Genomic DNA, 17502 nt, shown 5'->3' with positions numbered 1-17502 from the left:
TTACACTTCCTCAATGCCCATTTCAAATGACTCTGTACTCCCATTTACATCGACCCAGAAGCTAAGTCAGGTTCTCCTGTCTCATCAGAAGCATCATTGAGTTTTCTGTTTGCAAGTTGGCTAGAAGCATTCAACATAGTGACATATCCACAGAAATGCTGCAAGTCCACTTCGTTCCTTAATATTTGCAATGCATTATGCACACCCACATTGACACAAGTAAACTCTCCCCGTAGTTCTGTTTCATCAAATGGAAATGGTATATGAACAGCTTTTACTATTCCATGCAAACCATGTCCCTGAATTAAAACCACAGAAGGTGTTCAACATTGTGAGCACATTTGATGTAGGAACTACCCCAGGATCATGACCCCAAGATGTTGTTAGTTACTGATCATAACCCTGGAATATATCTGGCAGTTTTCGGAGACTTGTACCTTTGGACAGTAAGAGATGGTGGTCCTTGCCCAGTGATATGGTAAATGTACAGTTTAAATGAAACAAAACTGACTTCTGAGATAGCTGGTCCAATATGCTGAGGGAGGCAGCTGCTGACAGGCCAGATTTCAATGGTGAGAAGAGCCTTGAAACAAGCAGCGTGTGATTCTTGTTTAGAACTTGGCTGCAAGTTGCAGGGTCCAAACCAAGAAGGCTTTCACAGCATAAGAGATCCACAGGAAAACATTTTCTAGTTCTATAAGAAAACTGTTCAGAGGCTCGTCTGAGAATTTGCCTACTTCAAACATTGTGACTGCATGACTTTTCAAGTTTGGCGAAAGATTTCCCGTCATTAAAAAGGCAGCAAGGGCCGGCCTGGTGGCACACTGGGTAGAGTGCAGCGCTTGGGAGTGTGGTGGCGCTCCCGCCGAGGGTTCAGATCCCATATAGAGACCGGTCCGCTCACAGGTTGAACGCGGTGCGGGTGCGACACCGAGGGTTGCGATCTCATTGCCGGTCGCAGTACGGGCGCAACACCGAGGGTTGCGATCCCGTTACCAGTCACAAAAAAAAAAAAAAAAAAAAAAAAAAAAAAAAAAAAAGGAAAAAAAGGAAAAAAAAAAAGGCAGCAAGAGTTGAGTTAAATAGGAATGCAGTATGCTTTGTATATCCTGTAGAGAGATTCAAAGTGGTTATTCTGGCTGTGTCAGCTGGATCGTCTTCACTATTTGTATCAGCATCAGTAGCTGAAGAAGCTTCTTGCACAGGACTCCTACTACTTTCTCTGCCATCCCATGATAAGAGCATCTTCTGTGGATCTAAAGTACTCTTTAATCTGTTTACAGATGGAACATTCTCCCGCGATGAATGAAGTTGATCCAAATTCATTACTTGTCCCTTCTTATGAGCAAAGCCCAATTGGCGGTGCATTGAAACAGCATTCTTAACCAGGGATAAATCTATCTCAAGGACATTTGCAAGCTCTGCAACATTAGCGTGCTCGTCTGTTGAAACAAATACAGAGTAGAGCTTCAAAATAATCACCTTGTACTCAGTTCATCACAAAACCTTCAAGAGGAGGAACTGCTATACAACTGTCATCAGAGATATTGGTACATCCAGATAAATAAATCTTTTGTTATATAAACTATGTGCTACATTGTAATGTAGCGATCCAGAGAGCTGAGGGCCTGAATTGATCTTATCCATAGCACATTTCTCAGGCAAACAGCATATCTTGGCATCATCTTCTGTAATATATCCAGCTTGCACCATGTAGCATATATAAACTATGTGCTACATTGTAATGTAGCGATCCAGAGAGCTGAGGGCCTGAATTGATCTCATCCATAGCACATTTCTCAGGCAAACAGCATATCTTGGCATCATCTTCTGTAATATATCCAGCTTGCACCATGTAGCACGCCTTTATGGCAATTTCCACTGGCTTTACGGGTAGAAGATCACAGGCTCTTTTCCCTCTGAAAAAAATGTTTTGATGATCTACACTGATTCATAAGATCAACATACTGGTTTCTTCCCATGCCAAGAAGCCTTAGACGGTCAGCAGCAGTAAAATTGGGCAATGAATCATAACTTTTCTCACTGTTCATAATGTCCTCCATAATCTCAGTGTAATATGAAAACGGTGTTATCCTCAGGCCCTTCACTATGATATCTAATAAACGGTAAGTGTACAGCATGAGATGATCCCTACTGTACTTCAGTAGATCCTCATAGTATTTGTGTTCATCACTCTTGGCATGTTTAACTAAGTTATTTCTATATCTTAACTGATTGCAGATACTGTACAGGACAGCCTGCTTTTCATAGTCTCTGTAAATTTCCAAGACTCTGTCTCGCATGGGCCGACAACTTGCTCCAGGGGTAGTTGTGCCAGATGTGGGATTCCATGTCTTTGTTCATGATGTCAGGGCCGGCTGTGGCAACCACAACCAAAACATATCCCTCCTGCACACCCTCCTTCTACCAGGGGTGCCCACAGGAGGCCCTGCACCTCACACTGAGGAAGGCCTGGGCTGCCCCTTGGACAGGGCTCCCGATAGCTCAGTATGGCCCTGGCCATGGGGCACAGGAGCAGCAAAGATTGGTGGCTGAGGTGCTTTGACAGCTCCAAGTTTCCAAAAATCAAAGATTCTGTGTGGACAAATTCAGCTTGAGATATTTATCCAAGTGGTGATGTTGAGAAGGTAACTGGATAAATGGTTGAAGAGCTCAAGGGAAAGGTGCAGGCTGGGGATATAAGTAAGATCTATACCCTGGGCAAGATCATCTAGGGTACTGCATGGTTGAGGGGACAGGAGGACCCAGGGCAGAATCTGGAGATACTCTGACATGCACAGTATTTATGGCATTGTCTGCTCACTAAACATTCATGTGCTCCCCACATTCTCCATCACCTTCGAGTTAGGTAGGGCCGTGGGAGTAGCTCTGGACAACAAATGGAGAAAGCATCAAAGAACTGGTTCAAGACCCTTAGTGACTCTCATCTCCTGCCTCAGCGATCATGAATTCATGTGAGTCAACGTGTCTGTCAACTCCAGTGCCTGCACATAAGGCACAAAGCCCATTTCTGATCCATATCAGACATGGAGCATGAAAGAGAAATAAAATAAACATTTATGTGTTCAAATCAGGGAAATCCCAGGGCTAATTGGTTACTTCTGCATAACTTGGCCTATACTGACTAATGCAGAATTCCATCGCACGATGTGCCTCAACAAAGCACCATTTTTCATAAAAAGGTCATTATGATTGGATAGGTTATCAACAAAAGTATATCAGTGGCTATTTCTAGCTTCTCTCTAAACTAAAGTTTAAGTGAACTCCCTGTTTATTTCATAATCTGAAGGGCAATCCCTAAACGGCTGAGTAAATAATGCATGATAATGTCCATTCTTTCAAAGATGCCTCATTTCTATACCTGTTTTTTCCCCCCTGATTCTTAAAGTATATGAAGACATTGGCTATTTTTTTTTTCTTGGATAATTTAGTTTTAGCTTATTTTGACATTTACTTGTATATATTTGTGGGGTACAGTGTGCTGTTTCAACATGCATATACATGCATATACTACACAATGATTCATTGAGGGTACATAGCTTAGTTTTGTACCCGTTAGTCCACCCCTTCTCCTTCACCCCCACCCCCTCCCCTGCTGGCCTCTGGTAACCATTATTCTACTCTCTACTTCTATGAGAATCAGTTTTTTTTTTTAGATTCTGCATATGAGCGAGATCATGAGGTATTTGTCTTTCTGTGCCTGATTTACTTCACTCAGTGTGATAGTTTCCAGTTTCATCCATGTGGCTACAAATGATAGGATATCATTTATTTTTATAGCTCAATAGTACTCCACTGTGTGTATATACTACAGTTTTTTAATCCATTCATCCATTGGTAGGCATTTAGGTTGATTCCATCTCTTGGCTATTGTGAATAGTATTGTGATGAACGTGACAGTACAGGTGTGTTTTGATATATTGATTTCATTTCTTTGGGGTATATACCCAGTAGAGGGATGTCTAGGTTGTAAGGTCGATCTATTTTGACTTCTCTGAGAAACCTCCATACTGTTTTCCACAATGGCTGTACCAATTTACATTCCTACAAACAATATTTTCTCTACATCCTCACCAGCATTTATTTTCTGTCTTGTTGACAATATCCATTCTTTCTTTTTTTTTTTTTTGTCTTTTTTCCGTGTCCGGCAACAGATCGCAACCCTCAGTGTCGCCCCCGTACCGGACCGGGACCGGCAACGGGATCGCAGCCCTCGGTGTTGCTCCCGCGCCTCGCTCAGCCAGTGAGCGGGAACCAGTCTGTATGTGGGATCCGAACCCTCGGCGGGAGCGCCACCACGCTTCCCAAGCGGCGCACTATAGCAGTGCGCCACCGGGCCGGCCCGACAATATCCATTCTAACTGGGGTGAGATGATATCTCATTGTGGTTTTAATTTGCGTGTCCCTGATGAGTACTGATTTTGAGCATTTTTTTTTTACATGTGTTTGTTGGCCATTTGTATGTCTTCATTTGAGAACTGTCCAGGTCCTTTGCCCATTTTTTTAAATAGGTTATTTGGGGTTTTTTTGCTATTGCGTTGGGTTTGAGTTCCTTATATACTCTGGATATTAGTCCCTTGTCTGATGTGTAGTTTTCAAACACTTTCTTCCATTCTGTAGGTTGTCTCTCCACTTGGTTGATAGTGTCCCTTGATATGCAGAAGCTCTTTAGTTTGATGTAGACCCACCCGTGTATTTTTGCTTTAGTTACCTTTGCCTTTGTAGTCTTGCTCAAAAAAGTGCTGCCGACTCCCATTTCATGTAGCATTTCTTTTGTTTTCTTCTAGTAGTTCCATAGTGTCAGGTCTTATATGTAGGTATTTAATCCATTTTGAACTGATTTTTGTGTATGATGAGAGATAGGGGTCTAGTTTCAATCTTTTGCATGTGGATATCCGGTTTTCCCGGTACCATTTATTGAAGAGGCTTCTTTTTTCCCCCACTATATATTCTTGACAACTTTGTGGAAAATCAGTTGCTGTAAGTGTGTGGGCTTATTTCTGGGCTCTCTATTCTGTTCGATTGGTCAATTTGTCTATTTTTATGTCAGTACTGGGTTGTTTTGGTTACTATACCTTCATAGTATATTTTGAAGTCAGGAAGTGTGATGCCTCCAACTTTGTTCTTTTTGTTCAAGGTTGCTTTATTTGTACAGGTCTTTTGTGGTTCTACTGGGTTGTTTTGGTTACTATACCTTCATAGTATATTTTGAAGTCAGGAAGTGTGATGCCTCCAACTTTGTTCTTTTTGTTCAAGGTTGCTTTATTTATACAGGTCTTTTGTGGTTCCATACATATTTTAAGATCATTTTTTCCATTTCTGTGAAGAGTTCTATTGATATTTTGATAGGGATTGTGTTGAATGTGTAGATTGCTTTGGGTAATAAGGACATTGTGATGATGTTAATGCTTCCAGCACAAGAACATGGGATAACTTTCCATTTATTTGTGTCCTCTTCAATTTTTTTCACCAGTGTTTTATAATTTTCATTGTAGAGGTCTTTCACCTCCTCAGTTAAATTTACTACTAGATATTCCTTTTTTTTTGGTAGCTATTGTGAATGGGATAACTTTCTTGATTTCTTCCTCAGCTATTTCATTATTGGCGTATAAGAAGGCTATTGATTTTTTTGTGTGTTGATTTTGCATCCTGCCACTATACTGAATTCATTTATTAGTTCTAGTGATTTTTTGGAGTCTTCAGCATTTTCTATGTATGTGATCATGTCATTTGCAAATAGAGATAGTTTGACATCCTTCTTTCCAATTTGCCTTCTATTGCTTTCTCTTGTCTTATTGCACTGGCTAGAACTTCCAGTAATATGTTGAATAAGAGTGGAGAAAGTGAGCATTCTTGTCTTGTTTCAGATCTCCAGAGGAAAAGCCTCCATTTTGTGTCTATTCAGTATGATATTAGCTGTGGGCTTGTCGTATATGGCCTTTATGGTGTTGTCGTACATTCCTTTTATACCTAATTTGTTGAGTGTTTTTATCATGAAGTGGTGTTGGATTTTATCAAATGCCTTTTCTGTATCTATTGAAATGATCATATGATTTTTTCCTTCATTCTGTTGACGTGGTGTATCATATTTATTGATTTGTGTATCTTGAACCATCCTTGCATTCCTGGGATGAATCTCACTTGATCATGGTGAATGATCTTTTTAATGTGTTGTTGGATTCTGTTTGATAGTATTGTATTTTATTTAAGATCTTCACATATGTGTTTCTTAGGATATTGGTCTGTAGTTTTCTTTTTTAGTTGTGCCTTTTTCTGGTTTTGTTATAAGTTTAATGTTGACTTTGTAAAATGACTGTGGTAGTATTCCCTCCTCTTCAATTTTTTGGAAGAATTTGAGAAGAATTGGTAATAGTACTTCTTTAAATATTTGCTAGAATTCACAGCAAAGCCACCTGGTTTTGGAGTTTTCTTTGTTGGGACAATTTTTATTACTGCTTCAATCTCATTACTTGGTATTGGTCTGCTTATGTTTTCTCTACTTCTTCATAATTCAACCTTGGTAAGTTGTAAGTGTCCACAAATTTAACCATTTCTTCTAGGTTTTCCAGTTTGTTCACATATAGCTGTTCATAGTAGTCTCGTGATTCTTTGCATTTCTGTAGTATCAGTTGTAATATTCCCTTTTCCATTTTTGATTTTATTTATTTGAGTCTTCTGTCTTTTTTTCTTCATTAGTCTAGGTAAAGGTTTATCAATTTTGTTTATGTTTTTGAAAAAACAACTTTTTTTCACCCATCTTTTGTATTTTTTTCTAATTAATTTCTGCTCTGATCTTTGTTATTTCTCTCCTTCTACTGATTTTAGGTTTGGTTTGTTTCTGTTTTTTCACCTTCTTGAGGTATAAATTTAGTTTATTTATTTGAAGTCTTTCTTCTTTTTTGATGTAGACATTTATTACTATAAACTTCCCTCTTAGAACTGCTTTCACTGTATCTGATAGGTTCTGGTATATTGTATTTGCATTTTCAGTTGTCTCCAGGAATTTTAAAATTTCCTTTTGATTTCTTTTTTGACTCATTTGTTGTTTGGGAGCACATTATTTAATTTCCATGTATTTGTATAGTTTCTTGTGTCTCTTTTGTTGTTAATTTCTAGTTTTATTCTATTGTGGCCAGACAAGGTAGTTGATATGATTTTAATTTTTTAAAAATTTGTTGAGACTTGTTTTGTGACCTAACATATGGTCTTTTCTAGAGAATGTTCCATGTGCTGCTAAGAAGAATGTGTATTCTACAGTTGTTGGATGAAATGTTCTATATATGTCCATTAGGTCCAATAGGCATGGAGTAGAGATTATTTCTGATGTTTTCTTGTTAATTTTTTGCCTGGATGATCTGTCCTTTGCTGAAAGTGGGGTGTTAAAGTCCACTACTATTATTGTGTTGGAGTCTATTTTTTTGTTAGGTCTAACAGTAATTGCTTTATATAACTGGGTGCTCCAGAGTTGGTTATGTATATATTAAGAATTGTTATATCCTCTTGTTGTATTGATCCCTTTATCATTATATAATGACCTTCCTTATCTTTTTTTACTTTTCTTGGCTTGAAGTCTATTTTGTCTGATATAAGTATAGCTACTCCTGCTCTGTTTTGGTTTCCATATCCATGAAATGTCTTTTTCCATCCCTTCACTTCCAGATAGTGTATGTCTCTCTAGGTGAAGTGAGTTTCTTGTAGGCAGCATATTGTTGGTTCTTTTTTTATAATCCACTGTACCAGTTTGTGTCTTTTATTGGGGAATTTAATCTGTTTACATTTAGAATTAATATAAGGACTTGTTACTACCATTTTGTTCCTTTTTTTCCTGGTTATTTTGTTGATCCTTTTTTCTTCTTTTCCAATCTTATTGTCTTCCTTTGTGATTGAGTGGTTTTATCTAGCAGTGTATTTTGACTTCTTGCTATATATTTTTAATATGTCTCATAAGTTTTTGTGTTATGGTTTTAAAAATTAGTTAAAAAAATTAATATTGGTGGGGCCGGCCCGTGGCTCACTCGGGAGAGTGTGGTGCTGATAACACCAAGGCCATGGGTTCGGATCCCATATAGGGATGGCCGGTTAGCTCACTGGATGAGCGTGGTGCTGACAACACCAAGTCAAGGGTTAAGATCCCCTTACCGGTCATCTTTAAAAAAAAAAAAAAATTAATATTGGTGAGTGCTTTGTAATTTTCTAAATTTCTCCCAAAACAATATGTCAACTTTTCTTAGATGTATGATTCATTTGACAAATGGATCATAACAGATATTCCTCATTCATTCATTTGAAAGATAATAATTGAGTCCTTATTATGTTCCAAACATTTTGTTAGGAGCAAGGAAAATAATAAAACAGAGCCCCTACTTACCCTGTGTTTTATTGTTTTTATACTACCCGCAGCATCTTTACCTGATGTCAAACTCAGTTCTGAGATCTTGAGAGATGGGAAATTAGCCCTTATGCACCTTAATTCTTCATTTGTAAAGTGGAAATAGTAACTCATGCCTTGCAGAGTTATTGTATTAAAATGAGACAAAATGGAAGGCTGTGTTTATTTATGCTTTAGAAATGTACTTAGACCACCTTAAAGAGAAAGTTATTATAAAAAGTAGAACCTACAAGTCATCTGGTACTATGGCAGCTGGAGGTACTAGCAACGAGGTAGTCTCTCTGTGTGTCTACTTGGTTCTTCCATTACCTTGGCTTGGTTTACCCTCTCCTCTGTAAATCTGTTCTCAAGATTGTATTATTATGGTTTGTGTTTCTTCATAACTTTGGTCTATATGCCCACTAATAGCCCTACCTCTATCTTGTGATCTCTCTATGCTTTCTTTCTGCTTCAGCCCTCACAGATAACTATCTAATTAATCTCATTTTTCAGTTCAAATTTCCAGGAGAATCTTTTGTACTGATTCATTCATTTAGGCACTCAGAACATATATGGAGTATATATGGAATACCTACTGTGTCCAGAAAATGTACCCCCATGGTGATCTGGGCCCCACTGTTAGGACCCTCTGAATTCACCCTTATCCTGAAGATGCCTCCTGTTTATTTGGGAGCTGTTAGAAATGCTAGATTTGGCCCCCACTCCAGATCTATAAATCTGGAATGTGCATTTTAACAAGATCCCTGAGTGATTTGTGTGCAAATTCAAGTTTGAGAAGCACCGCTTTAAACTTCTAACTCTCAAAACTAGCCATGCCATTGGAAATAGCTGGGGATTAAAAAATGTCTAGGGACTTTCACTCAGAGGTTCAGGTTTAATTTTTCTGGGGTGCAGCCTAGCATTCAGAAAGTCTCTAGATGGTTCCAATGTGCAGGTAGTTTTGAGAACCACTGAACTAGTCCTGTGTCACCACTGACCAGATGTGCAAGCCTAGACAAATTGCTTGGTTCTCACTAAGCCAGATTTCTCATCTCTTAAGATAAGACAGCCTACCCTGATTACTTCAGAATTGTTCTAAAGGCCAGATGTGATAATACATGTGAAACTGTTTTGAAATATGTGCTTATCAATCTAAGAGTTTCATGCATCTCTCAACCTCTCTAAACCTGTCTTCCCGTATATAATTAGAAATTCAAGATAACAAATGCATATCAAATATGAGGATCTAGGTAAAAATGCATGAAAGATAACATTACCTGGCTAACATTATTTTTAACTGTTATCCCAGTTTACCTATCATATAATTGAGAGTTAGAGAAGTTAAGTAACTCTCTTTAGGCTGTTAAAGAAAAATTATTCCCCAGGCGCTTGATAAAAATGGCAAGGAAGACTTGATTCAAGGCCATTACGATAGGGATCAAGACTACTGCAAGAGAGATTAAATCTAACTTCAAATACAACAGGGACCAGTGGAGATTTATAGCAAGGGGTAAGGGAGAAGATGGAAAATTACTAAGAGGAACTTGGTAGGGGACCAAGGGGGAGGGGGAGGGGAAGTTGACTGGATATCAAGGATGCTGGAAAAGAAGCTTGATTGAACATTAAGGGCGAGGAGACTCATGATAGACTGGCTTAGCAGGAGTCTGTAAAACGGGGCTCAGCAGGCCAAGGATACCTACCTAGTCTAGAAGAAGGCTCAAAAGAGCCTGACTAAACTTTGATCAAGGAGGGACTGTTTGTCGAGGTGGAGTTGGGCTGTAACTGGGTGGGTCTCAATCTACAGACCTCGCTGACGCCTCTTCCCCAGTGTTAGGAAGTACCAGCTAAACCTCTAAGGACGCGATCTGTCTGGCGCTGCACGCTCGTGAGGATTCATCACTGGCCGGCTCTAAGACGACCGGCGGCCTTCCAGCCGCAAATCACATCAACCATAAACCAGAGCGCGGCCTTCCTTATCTACTCGGTGCCGCCTGCGGGCTGCGCGCGGCGAGCTTGCCCGGGCAAGATTCCTGCCCCGGACTCCGAGGGCGGGGCCCGCGCGCACCTGCCGCGCGCCAGTCACAGGCCCGAGCGCAGCGGCGCAAGCGCCACGGCCCTGGGCGGGCCCGGCGCTCCCCAGTCTCCTCTGACCCGTCGGCCTCCCTCCGTCCTGATTGGCCTTGCGGGGATGACGCACGAGGCCGCCTCGGCCTATGGCAGCGGAGCCGGCCGGCCGGGTGGGCGGAAGTGGTGTGGGTGAGATGACCCGGCCGGGCAGGGCAGGCGCGGCGTGGCGCAGAGCTCGGGACGCCCGTTGTTGCCGCTGCTTCGCCTCCCGCCGGGGCCGTGAAGATGGCGCGCTTCGCCCTGACCGTTGTCCGGCAGTAAGTATTGCTGTTTCGCTGTACTGATGGAGTGTGTTTGGGGGTCGGTGAGGGGAACACTGACTGGTCTTCATCCCTTCTCGAGCCCGCTTGCTCCGCCTCGAGGGACAGCGTCGAGGGACAGTTTCCAAGGCGCTTTCGTGTGGGTTCTCAGACTTCGACCCCTCCTACTAGGCCAGTGACCCCGAGTGGGGAAGGCGGGTCATCAGTCCCGTGCTACTCACGAGAAAAGAGGGGTCTAGGGGAGTGAACGATCGAGTTCCCCGCCACCTCTTTGAGCACCGTTTTTGCTCCCCAGTGGGCTCCAAAGAGTGTGCAGAGTTGCTTGTGCACAGCTCATAATTTTGGTCTTGGGCGCCTTCCGCTGTCCCCTCTCCCCGTCTCTGCTGTCTCACCCCCCGTTTCCTCTTCACTTCCCGGGGCAGTCAGTCCCACAGACATATATTTGAGATGTGTTTCGTCACCCCACAGGTTACAGTTCTGGGAGAGAAAAAGGGCCTCCATCCTCTTCTCAGCAGACCGCCGCCCCCCGACTTAATATTTTTATTATTGTAGCAGATTACGTGGAGCTGAATGCTGATATGCCTTTATGCCTCCTGTCGTTTTTCTTCTCAGCACGTTCGCCGCGTGGTAATGGGAAGTGAAATTCAGGGTGGTTAAAAGCACAGATTTTTCAAGCAAGATAAACCTGGGTTAGAATCCGGACTCCAACTAGGAGCCATGCGGCCTGGGCCTTAGCTGATCATCTAAATCTTTACCTCTGCAGTTTCCCGATATACAAACTGGGGGTAATGACAGTGCCTATCTCAGGGGGTTATTGCGAGAACTGAACGGAAAAGGTAAAGTGTATGTAGCACAACAGAGGGGAATATATCTGAGAATTAATTAACTTCTGTTTCTTTAAGGACAGCTGCAATGAAAATGCAGTTGGTTCTCAAATATGAATGCATAGTTTATCAGATCAGCATTTTGAGGAGGTATTGTGTGCCAGTGGACTGGGTTGTGCAGATAAGATACCATTTCAGCATTCACGTAGCTCACCCTTGTGAATACTAATAGGATTTAATCTTATCAAGTCGACTTTCACTGCTGTCTTTTCTGTCCTATGCTCTCTTTATAGGAAGATAATCTTGGAGATCATCTGGAGTTGTCCTTTTAGGATTCACAGGATTTTAATGGCTAAATTAGAAGTCTAGTTCCTCTCTATCTCTTTTCCCCCACCCCTCTCCATTTTATAGAATGCTTTGGGAGCATTCCTGACCTACTTAAAGTCATACAGGTAATAGGTAGCAGAACAGGAACTAAGGTTCTGATTGCCCTTTCTTCCAGTGTTAGAGTGCTTTCTGGATGCCTGACCCGGTCAGCACAATGTCAGACACATAATTAATACTCAGAAGTTGTAGGGAATCTGGATTAAGGCACCTCTTCAAAAATAAGATAATTCCTATTTAAATTGTTGATGAACAATCGTTTTATGAATGTGGATTTTAGTCCCTTCTTGCTGCTTAAAAGGGGCTTGATTGGGGAGGCCCTCATAGGAATCATTTGAAAAATAAGTCTTAATAAATTATTATGTGCCAGGCACTGTTAAAATCTGACTGATATTTTCAATTTGTGGGTGAGGAAACAGAAGAGAGGCTGTGTAACTTGCTTAAAGTCACATGGCAAGTTGAGGAGGTAGGATTGGAACCAAAGCAACCTACTATTGTCTTCTGCCTCCTATTTTATTGTGTTAAAACCTAATATTTGCAGATTACTTGATAACCAGCCATTTTCGAGGCTACTTTTAGTCTTCTAATATAATTGTGCAGAGTGATAAGAATAGTTTGTTTTATTCTGTTTTATACTCGTATGTAGGAAAATGGAGTGAAAGTATTCAAATAATCCATAGGGCTGTGGTTAGCTGCTTTTCTGCCTGGACCATCTGTCTTCTCACCTTCAGAGTTCTCAAAGCTAGCAACTGGTGATTCTTTCGGGAAAAGAAACGATTTGAAATTTCATTGATAATCACCATAGTTAAATATAATGACTTTTTGAAAAGTTGGACACTTTTATTGAAGTGTATCTCTTCAGATAATGCAAGAAAACTTTAAAGCAATCTCTTTAAGTTCAACCAAATCCTTTATGAATCTTGTGCTGTTACCGTATGTGTGTTTATTTTTGTTCATCATACTTTGAAGAGGAAGTACCAGAATGCCTGATTTCAAACCTTAGACTGTCATTATTATTAAACGGTAACTTATGATCTTAACAGCACAGCATTGATGAAAACTCCAATTTATGTAGGTTGACATTACCATCACCTACACAATCCAAGGCCCTGGTTCCTTGAAATTTAATTTGTAGGTCTTCACTATCAGTCACCTGTAAAACCATCCATTTCACTTCCAACTCTTAAAACTGTGAAGCTTTTTCACAAAATAAATCCAATGTGCTTTTAATGACTTAAAAATGATGAATTAGTAAAGTTGATAGCAAAACATTTTTCTTATTCTTCTTCTATCCAGAGTTACTTAGTTTTTGTTGAATTCTAATCATTGTTCTGGACATTGATAAAGCAAGCAAAATTGTATTAGATCATCTGAAATTTAATACTTTATAAAAGACACCTGTAATTCTTATGTTACTGTGGTATTTGTTTTCTGGGTATGGAGTTGATTAACTGGGGAGAGGCTTCGCAACTAGAACTAATCTATATGTAAACAAAATATCATCAGTTGGGGATCAAATTTTTTTTCTCTCAGACCATTTAGTGAAAGTGTGAAATAGTGAATTAATTGGTATAAAGGAATTAGGAATAAGCTGTATTCATGACTATGAGATGAAGCTTTATATTTCCATGTATACTAAAGCATATCTGTTTTGAAAATCTGCCCCAAATGTATACTAATTTCCTATGATTTGTCTTTCTTTTGTGGCAAACTGAGTATTGTCTGTTGATTTGAATTCCATAAAAAGGATATAATAGGAAAATAAAGCTTTCTATATTTCTAAAGAAATGCTGTGGAATGTAAATCCAGACTAACGAAATATCTTTTAAGTGAAGAATAGTGTGAATACCTACAACATGTGCATATTTATAGAACCTATAAATGGCTGGTCATGAGACTCAAGTTCTTGGCACAAGTGTTTGGATTCCTGCAGAGTCGAATATTCTGTTTGGAAATGGGTCACACTGCAGATTTTGAAAATGAGTGCAATTGTTCCTGACTCCTTAAAAATATATTTCTCTGACCTTTCAGCTCCCTCCACCTTCTCTGCTGCTGTCACAAGCCAAACTTTGGTTGAGGAAAATAGTAAAACTATTTTAGCCATCTACATTCCTTTTCCACTCCCCAAAACTAACTTTAGGACACTTGCTTCAGGATTTATATGAACCTCTCAGTAAAGTGGACAAAAGCTGTAAAACTAAATATTTATGTATGTTTTGGGGAAAACTTCTATATTTGGATTCCTACTCTGTAATATTTATAAAGTGATTTGAAGACAAAAATGCCTGATAGAAGCTAAAAGTGAATGCCAGTGTTTGTTAATAATACTAGTATCACAGCGATTTTTCTCTTTTTGCAGAAAATCTTTATTTGCTGAAAATCTTTAGGTGGTGAGGCAGCACCTTTACAAAACTATCAAATTACCGGGATTCCATTTTTGATAGAATGACATTTTGACAGTATACCCTTTTATTTTAATCTGAATCTTTCATCAAGTAAGCTTTTGGGATTAAATAAAATCCTGAGCTAATCTTTTCAGCAAGTATACAAAAAGTAATCATCTGCTGAATTTGCATGTTTTGTAAAGACCTGAACCTCTTGGTGGATCTTGTGTGATTTTTTGGGTGGCTAATTATTAAATTTCTTCTTACCCTTGGTTTTAAATGTATAAGGCGAGAGTGCTTCTTTGGCTTTTGTGGGATATTCCCAGTAATAAAGTTACTGGATGAAAGGATAAACAGATTTGTTATTTCAGGTAGATATTTCCCGATTACTCTCTGTATTAGTTTCTGTTGCTTATAATAGAATGCCTGAAACTGGGTAATGTATAAAGAAATTTATTTCTTACAGTTTTCGAGGCTGGGAAGTTCAAGGTTCAGGGAACACATCTGTTAAAGGCTGCCTTCTTGATGGTGACTCTCTTTAGGGACGCAGGGTGTCAGATGGTGAGAATGGGTTGAGCAAGAGAGAGCTAACTTTCTGATTTGCCCTCCTAATAAAGCCATCAGAACCATGTCGATTACTCCATGAATAGATCAGTCCATTCACAAAGGCACAGTCCTCACAGTTTACTCACCTGCTAAAGGCACCACCTTTCAAATACCATAATTAGATTTCCCACCCTCTTCACACTGTTACAGTGAGGGTGAAGCTTCAGTAAGTTTTAGGGGAACATTCAATCCATAGCACCTCCACAGGCAGGGTACATCTACCAGAGTTCTCTTATTCCCCTGGATCTTCTCCAGGCACTGGGCATGGTAAGGTAATATGATCTGTGGTTGTGCCTTTAAGGAACTGGAGCCAGTATAGACACACAACTGAAAAGTCAATCAGCACACAGATGAGGACTTACGCCGGTAGTGCCAGGTAACATGGGAGCACAGAGTTGGAGTATTTGAATGGAGTAGGTAAATGGGGAGTGGTATCAGGGAGGGAAGACTGCCTAAAAGAGTCCCACTTGTGTTGGGTCTTAAAGGATGAGAACATACTAGCCAAGTCCAGCAATCTGTGTTGTAATAGATTCTGATGCTCACTCAAGTTTGAGAGAACCATCGCTGTAGGTAGAGGTTAGCAAAAAACTGGTTTTGTAAACAAGGGGCAAGATTCCAGGTGCAGACATCCAAGTTTGTAATTCCGACTTTAAGTTCTAATGGAGTTTTTTCCTGGATCTGGGTGAATCAATCCCTTGTGGGATTTCTATGATTATGATTATGATTATTTTGAACTAGTGCTTCATTGAAAAACAAAGGAATGGTTCTCCTCCATAGTAATCAGGGAATATAAATTAAAATAAAAATGAGATGATCTGTTCATGTAGCAGACTGGTACAGATTGAAAACCCTTCATTACTGAGTGTTGGTGAGGAACGGTACACCACACTCCAGGGTTGGCATCGTCTAGTAAATATTTGCATACCCTGTGGTCCAGCAATTCTCGTACTTAGGCATATATCCCTAGGCATGGGTCAGTAAACATTTAATTAAAGCTCAAAAAAGTTTCAACTGAATTCTTTTTGATTCTACTTTTCATGTTTTTTGATGGTTGCTTTTATTGTAGGTCTACCCTGTCATCTGGTCTTGCCCATGTACCTTCCCCCGCCCTCTTCCTTCTCCAGTCTCAGTTGCTGCAGTTACTGTATGGCAATGTTTCCACTTTACCTTTCTGATTGCTTCAAGATCATTTCGGTTTGTTTTGGTTTTTTAATTCCTGAAAGTATACTACCCAAACCTCAGTTCAACATGCAGTTAGTCTGCAAGATAGTTTCTGGTATTGCAGAACGTAACTGCTTAAGGATGTGCCGGAGGGAGGAGAAGGCAGGGGATTCTGAAGGCTTGTGCTCGTCTTTGCCCTGTGTTCAGATTCCCTTTCACTTGCTCAGTCAGTCCACCAGTAAGAGGGCTAACTTTCACGTTTTGGTCTACTACCTGTGAAAGTAGTTTTCATCAATAATTATTTTAACAAGATTATTTAACAAAAATAGTGTATACATATAAATTTTGTATAGGATTTCCGACCCGTAATTCACATAAGATTGATTCTTGATCTATACGTTTTAATTTGGGGCAGTTTGAAATTCTTAGCTCATCATTAAACAATTGCAAATATTGGTTTAGACTAAATTGCATTTTTACAGATTAGATTATGAAGTATGTTACAAGATTTATATGTTATCTTAATGAATATTATCACTGATTTTTTTCTCCTCAAAAATAACATAATTTGGTAATAAAAATTTCCCCCCTCTTTCTATTTTAGTGGAGAAACAAGATTTAACAAGGAGAAAATACTTCAAGGTTGGTATAATCTGTTATTTCAGCTCTCTCCTTTGGTGTTAGTTGATAGGTGAGTTAATCAGATTTGGTGGTGTAGAGTGGACCGGGGTCAGCGCTGTGTTGTGAATTGGGATTATAGAATTAAAGGATCATAGCCACAGAAATATGACCAGAGTAGCTGGTAACCTAGAGGAGTAAATCTCTTAATTAAACTGGATGTAAAGAACAGTTCTCCACGTTGTTCTTTATGTGTAGCTTCAGAGTTGCCCAGTCAGCTGATTAGAGAGTTATGTTAGGTCTAGGTGTCTTTAAATGTAATTGTCTGGATTTAAAATGATATATCATATTTGGAAACATGAAGTTTACTGACTGGTGTTAATGGTATTTTTCTGCTAGGATAGTTATTTTAATTTTAGTAGTAACAAAGAAGAGGTTTAAAACAAGAACATGTGTTTGTTACTTTACTCTGAAGAGGTTTTTCTTCCCTCATTCTGTTAGTTTGGACTCTGATCTTTTAATTGTACTGTGATCCAGCTAGTCTGGCTGTTTAAGAATATCTTGGGTGGGCTGGCCTGTGGCTCACTCGGGAGAGTGCGGTGCTGATAACACCAAGGCCACGGGTTCGGATCCTATATAGGGATGGCCGGTTAGCTCACTTGGGAGAGCGTGGTGCTGACAACACCAAGCCAGGGGTTGAGATCCCCTTACCGGTCATCTTTAAAAAAAAAAAAAAATATATATATATA

General features: G+C 39.8%; 1 protein-coding gene and 1 pseudogene across 1 annotated transcript in view; one reads left to right on the top strand and one right to left on the bottom strand.

The window, feature by feature from the left end:
* On the bottom strand, positions 1 to 2364 carry LOC103603965 (annotated as a pseudogene).
* Positions 2365 to 10714: 8350 nt separating this feature from the next.
* The window catches only part of LOC103603963 (chromosome unknown open reading frame, human C12orf5), a 21563-nt gene continuing 14775 nt past the window's right edge, over positions 10715 to 17502 (top strand). The window contains exons 1-2 of the mRNA XM_008588545.1: positions 10715 to 10773; positions 16740 to 16777. Coding sequence (XP_008586767.1) covers positions 10742 to 10773; positions 16740 to 16777 — 70 coding nt within the window. The 5' untranslated portion in view covers positions 10715 to 10741. The remainder of the gene's footprint in view (positions 10774 to 16739; positions 16778 to 17502) is intronic.

The sequence above is a fragment of the Galeopterus variegatus genome, unplaced genomic scaffold (genome assembly GCF_000696425.1).
Source record: "Galeopterus variegatus unplaced genomic scaffold, G_variegatus-3.0.2 Scaffold4892, whole genome shotgun sequence".
In the NCBI taxonomy this organism is placed as follows: domain Eukaryota; kingdom Metazoa; phylum Chordata; class Mammalia; order Dermoptera; family Cynocephalidae; genus Galeopterus; species Galeopterus variegatus.
This window is presented reverse-complemented; position numbering and strand designations above follow the sequence as displayed.